Source organism: Apaloderma vittatum, unplaced genomic scaffold (genome assembly GCF_000703405.1).
Source record: "Apaloderma vittatum isolate BGI_N311 unplaced genomic scaffold, ASM70340v1 scaffold13915, whole genome shotgun sequence".
Lineage (NCBI taxonomy): Eukaryota > Metazoa > Chordata > Aves > Trogoniformes > Trogonidae > Apaloderma > Apaloderma vittatum.
Genome location: NW_009718899.1, coordinates 33,683 through 39,882, shown reverse-complemented (window position 1 = coordinate 39,882; position 6,200 = coordinate 33,683). Strand labels below are relative to the sequence as shown.

The following is a 6,200-nucleotide window of genomic DNA, read 5'->3' as shown; positions in this document are numbered from 1 at the left end:
TGTGCCTGCCCCATTTTGCCATATTCTGCCTCACACATGGCCTTGTCTATTGAGGCAGGATGGGGAAGGAAATCTATCAGCACAGCTACTGCAGAGTAGGTTATTAACAGGTTATTAATTGTAGATGTTTTAAGTAATCCCTCGGATGGACAAGCTGAATGGAATAGCTGAAAGGGGAAAAATCCACTCTTTTGGGTGCTAGGTACTAAGTCTTTTGTTTCCCTTTCCACCTCCAAGCTAAAAAGCTGCTGTAGCAGCTTCTAGTGCTCACCTGTACCTGGTGCATCAGTTACAAGCTACAGGCTGTGCAAACGCAACAGCCTGATCAACTGAGACAAAGGCAAGGAATAGGAAAAAAAACAACCCAAAACAGTCCCCCTGGCTGGATCCAGCCCATGATCCACTAGCTGGACTATCCTGCAATCTAAAACTCATTCCAGAAGACATAATTGGCAGTTACCTATGCCCATTATTTTCCCATGTGTAAACAACATCCATCTTTAGCAACATGAACCAGGAAAATCTCTAGCACCACAGAATTTGTTTGAATTTTAACCCATGTAAGGTTATAAATGTATTCTTAAAACTACTGTAACAATAAAATAGCTGGACTAACATTTTAAAAAAATATCTCAGAGAAAGATTTAAGAAATTTAGAGCAAAATTAGAAAAATGGGGAAGAACATAAAAGATTCAATTTGAGTTTCTGATATGCAACTAACTACAGGCAAGTGGCAAAACTGTACCACGGACACAAAACACGCTGAAGTATTCACATTAACAAATCGTTTTGAAGGCTCATCTAGTAACAAATTAGAGTGTTGCCAAGTCGTTTAGATTTAGGTATCATCAATTTAGCGGTTGATGTTTTAAATCTATCATGTGCACATCACCACATTATGCAAAAAACCAGCCCTTTCAAAACGCGTGGTAGAAAAATTCACAGTAACAGAAATATTCTTCATAAGCAGTTGAGAAGGGGCAGTGTGGAGCATCTAAGTTGTACAATACAAAAACCATTGTAAATAACAGAGCTGTAAAACAGACACAAAGTTCTAAAAACAGTGCTTTCTTTACAGTTCTTTTAATGGGTGAACACTTTGGCCAGATAACTTTAAACTCTGAGGATCACACAAGCCTTTGCTTAAGATACATAATTAGATCCTCTGACATTTCAAAGGCCATTTGCTACAAGATTTACCTGTTCTACTTTTTAGAAGTGTTCCCATCAAGTAGTCATTACGAAGGGATCCATCTGATGACACTATCCCAAGAAATCAATACACGTTCAACCATTGCTAATGACAGAGGTAGAGAAAATTCTGTCTTCTGCCACAGCTTGTACCCCCATTTTTAGCATTGTGTTGTGTGGGTTCCAGCAGTGAAGACACATGCACTTTCTTTTCCACCAGCTTGCTCATGGAAACAAATTTGTTCCAGCATGCTCTTGTAGTCTGAAAACATCCAGCACCTGCTCCAGTCGCTCAAAGTCGGATGTCAGCTTTCTTGCTTTGCTGCCTCCCCTTGGGCCTCCCCCGTTTGCTCACTTGGATTTCGTTGTGCATCTCCTTCTCCTTCTATAACATACAAGAAAATGACAAGTTATCCACCCTAAAACAAAGAGGTCTTGCTCCCAAAACTCCAAGTATTCATCCATCAGTCTCAAAAACAAAGTAAAAACAAAATTTTGAAACCAACAGGCAGTGTTAAAAAATCCCAAATGAAATGATACTGTAAGCCACAACACAGTTGCATGAGTCACTAAGACAGAAAGTTACTAGTTCTGCTCATGTGCGGCTTTTAACTCATTTTTCTTCTTATAACATTATTGACTCTTCCGTGTCTATCAGTGTTCCCAATGCTTACACCCCAAACCTTTATACTGTGAACTAAAGTCCCTTTTAATCACAGATTTCTACAATCAATCCTTTGGTTCTGTATGACTTCAGTATCTCTCCTATCCCCAGTTCTTGTAGATGGTTGGACCATTACAGCCTATGCAAGGAAATCTTTCTACTTGTGCACCGAATCTGTGCGCTGTGGCTTATCTGCAGGCACCTAGAACCCAGGAGTTTGTTTTAGAAATTAGACGTGCAGAGACTGGTCCTTGTTCTTTATTGCACTTTCTAATTTATTTAGCAACAAACACCTGTAAGATGATCTGAATATAATGTTTCTTGGAATTGCTTTGGCTGCTTTGAGAGCTGAGCAAGTTAGCTACCTGCTGATTCCCCCACTGAAAAATCTTTTCTTTGCCTTCTGTTTGATAATTTCTGTTGCAGTTTTCTACTTATTAAATGTACAGTGTTGCTTTTAGTAAATTTAGGTAAAATGTGTTGCCACAGAGTACTTAGACCCATACTTTGAAGTCTGGTAAATATGTCTGTTCCATAGATATAAGCACGTTGTTAGGTTATTACAGACAAAGAACACTGGAACAGTTGTTTTGTAAGGAGAGTATTATACGGTAATTATATATATTACACATAATTATTCCATAAACTCTTGATTATCTGTCACTGGCTTATCAAGGAAGGGATTAACCAGTACTCACTTTAGGTACCAAATAGTATATGACATAAAATATCTGGTCTTTCAACAAGGCCTCACTTCCTAGTGCTGTTCAAAGCTGTTTCTGCTCTTTACAGTAAATGTATCTGCAGGCTTTTCAAGGTGACTGTACTAAACGTGCTTGGGTAGCTTAATTTACATATGTTTTATAATAACCACTTTTTTTTTATTCTGTATTATCCCACTCTGTCGTTACTGTATGCAGTTTAAAGCAAACATACTCGCACTTTTACAAAAACAAAAAAACCCCAAACCAAAACACATATAGCTGTACGCAGAATAAGAGACAAATAATAAAAAGAATCTAAACTTGATGTCTATATGTGTATAATTAGGTAATACTTAAGAAATTATTTGACATGTGCCTTGAAAGAAACAAGATATAACCCCCAAACACGTGTCTTCCTCTTAATCCTCTAAGGTGTGATGCATACACGCATCCTGCAAGCACTAGCATATTCTGAAATGGAACTTGGGATGCACAATATTTTTTAGCCTCTTTTTGGTTTGGAAAGATATGAGATAACACACTAATACACATGCAAGTGATAATACAATGTATTTTCCAATATATGTGGCTTGGAGGCTTTTATCTGGCACCTAGATATACTAATAATACAAAAGTTAAATATACTTTCACTGTATCTAATTCAATAACCTCCTGAAGAAGTATGCCAGCATTTTCATGTATCTACTACCAAAAGTAATTTTATGAGCAACTCTGTACACTTTTCTGCAACGAGGAAGTTACGCAAGCTGCAAAAGAGGTCTCCAAGAAAAATATACTCTCAAAATACATATTAAAAATTAGGCTAACAGTTATTTAAACCATTCTCATCTCTACAGAGCTAACTGCATGTACAAAATGCACACAAACAGGTATTACCAGCACAAAGTCTCATTTCTTCTGTAGCTCACAAAAGAACACAAGTTCTGGCTTATAATCGCTCCAGAAAACTTGAAAATAATAATTGTTTACATATTGTTATCACTATATTCTAGTATTTGAAGGGTGGCTACAAAGATGGAGATTCCCTTTATACAAAGAGTCACATGGAAAAGATAAGGGATAATGGGTACAAGTTACTCCTGGGAAGATTCTGCTTAGACACAAGGGGAAAATTTTTTCACAAGAACAATCAGACATTGGAAAATCTCCCCAGGGAAGTCAGGGAATCCCCAGCACTGGGCACTTTTAAGACTCAGCTGGACAGGGTGCTGGGCTATCTTGTCTAAACCCTGCTTCTGCCAAGAAAGGTTGGACCAGATGATCCTTGAGGTCCTTCCAGCTTGGTATTCTATGATATCTTCTAAATGTGTAATTTTGAGACAAAGAAAATTAAAGCAATAAGGAAAGCTGGCATTATGCATTTCACATGCCACTTAGTTTATATTTTTCCAACATTTTACATGAATCCCTACATTACAATAAATAGGCATGCCTACACACGTACTAATAAAGCTTTTCTTTTTAAATAGAAAAGAAGTTAAAGCCCTGCCCAGCCAGAATTGCATATATCTATAAACTATAGGCTCCAAACTGGCAACTGCAGAAGGAATGACTCAGGACATTAGTCTGAAACCCCCCAAAAATGAATCCCCCTCTCGAAACAACAGTACAACCACCCAAATACCATGCTGCCCACATGTGATTGCCCCCTGATGAGAATGCCTCTCAAACCTCTTGCTGTTGTGCATGAAAAGTATGTGCACAAACAGGGCCGCTGCTTACCAACTTTCTTTGCCACATTGGTTTTCTTCTGCTAGTATTAAAGTAAGTGTAGACCTCTATCTTAGTATTTGAAAAGGGCTTTCAAATATCTGTAAGACCCATGCATTAACTCCCACCCTCATAACATAAAAATAGTAATATGGCTGTGTGATTATTTTGATTTACTGTAAGGGCCTTCAGCCCCTCCTTCTTCTCAACTGAAGGTGCACAATCAGATAAAAACTTCGGTAATATTAGAGCTGAAGTAAGATTTAGATTGCATTAGTGCTAATCACCTTGAAAGAAGGACAATGGAAGGGGAAAAACAATTTATACAGAACAGAGATCCAAATAAAAGAAACAACAATGCATTGCTATTGCTCTGTCCTCTGGCAGCTGAAAACAAAATTCATCTCCACAATAACCTTTCAAGCAGACACATGACTTCTCCTACAGGCCTCAAACCAGAGAGCTTCCATTAGAGAATATTATGAAGAGTTGGATCTTAATAAAGACTTACTTATTTTTTTCCTTGTACTTGATTCTCCATAAAATGTATCCTGATATGGACCCTGCCACTAGGGACTCATTGCAGAATGACTTTTCTTTTTTCAGTAATATGTTGTACTTTCAAATAACCACCCTTCCCATTTATAAAATCTGGGCTTCTTATTGCAGGCAATCCCTGCTGATCAGAAAAAAATATTTTTGTTGCTGTGGGACAAGGGAATAATACATACAGATAAATTGTGTTTTGTGTACTACTGTTTTCATTTTAGTTTTAAATAAATGTAACAGAAGACCAAAATGTACTCACCTGCTTTGTTTATATCAAGCTCTGATAACTTTAAGGCTAGTTCACTAGAGTTCCCTCCCGGAGAGGACACAAGTATGTCATGTAAAGCATTTCTTCTACCTGTTCTTCCTGAAGCAATAAAGTCTGCATATGTAGATTCCACATCAGTCATTGCTAACAAATATCCTCATAGCAGTACCTGGATAGGAGAAAACAAAACAAAACAAAACAAAAAGAGAAAAAAACCCCAACATTTAGACCACCAGAAAAACAGATGACTTTATGGAACAGGAATAGAAGAACTGAAGGGTTCTCATTGTGGAATAGATTGGCTAAGCAGTAAGCAGCAAAAGATGCCTCAGTCACAAAATGTGAAGAAATCAGAGAAAAGCAGAGTAGAAAGGAAAAAAATGCATGTGGATTTTATGCAATCTGTATTCAACAGTATTTTAAACAGCTTCATTTTTCATACTTCATAAAATGCTAGTGACTACTTTATAAAAGCAATGACCTCAGCAACATAATTTCTTTATAGAGCTGTCTGTTTTTAATATTAGCTGGGAAGTAGGAGGTAGGTAGGGGGTGGAACAAAGTTCTTTTCTGCACAAAAAGCAGAGCGTAAGGAGTAAGAAAGTACAAATCGATAATGCTTTTGCATGCAGAACACTGTGCTCATACACAGGCACAGCTATGTTCCATGTATCTTCCCTTCTGTTAGTAGGATGAGTTTTGGCACTGTACACAGAACCCTTCAGACTCAGCTCATTTGTTCTGGTGCAGTAGTTGCACCAAAGCAAATGCATTACCATGAAGTCTCTAAAATGAGTGGAGCCACACGAAGCACAGCAAGCAGAACAGCTACATGATAATACGGAGGTTGGAAAGCTGTGCCCTGTAAACTAGATATAAACTCAAAACCTTTTTTCATGAGAAAATAATTCTTTCTCATGTTATTATGGACTAACGTGATGATGTGCATTAATCTCAGATCAGCCAAAGATACAAAGGAACTCCTACTTCAAACTCAGTAAGAGAAATATTTGCATCCCTGCTGGAGTATCTGCTATAGATCTAACCTGTTAGGATTTTTTTTTTCTTTTCCTAATCTATAGAATTGTAACC

General features: G+C 37.5%; 1 protein-coding gene across 1 annotated transcript; it reads right to left on the bottom strand.

Moving 5' to 3' along the window:
• Positions 1–780: 780 nt before the first annotated feature.
• PKIA (protein kinase (cAMP-dependent, catalytic) inhibitor alpha) lies at positions 781–5,265 on the bottom strand. Its single transcript, XM_009870437.1, has 2 exons — positions 5,100–5,265; positions 781–1,577 (listed from the first exon to the last, which is right to left on the bottom strand). The coding sequence occupies exons 1-2, from the start codon at positions 5,248–5,250 to the stop codon at positions 1,498–1,500; spliced, it is 231 nt and encodes a 76-aa protein (XP_009868739.1). The 5' UTR covers positions 5,251–5,265; the 3' UTR covers positions 781–1,497.
• Positions 5,266–6,200: the final 935 nt, after the last annotated feature.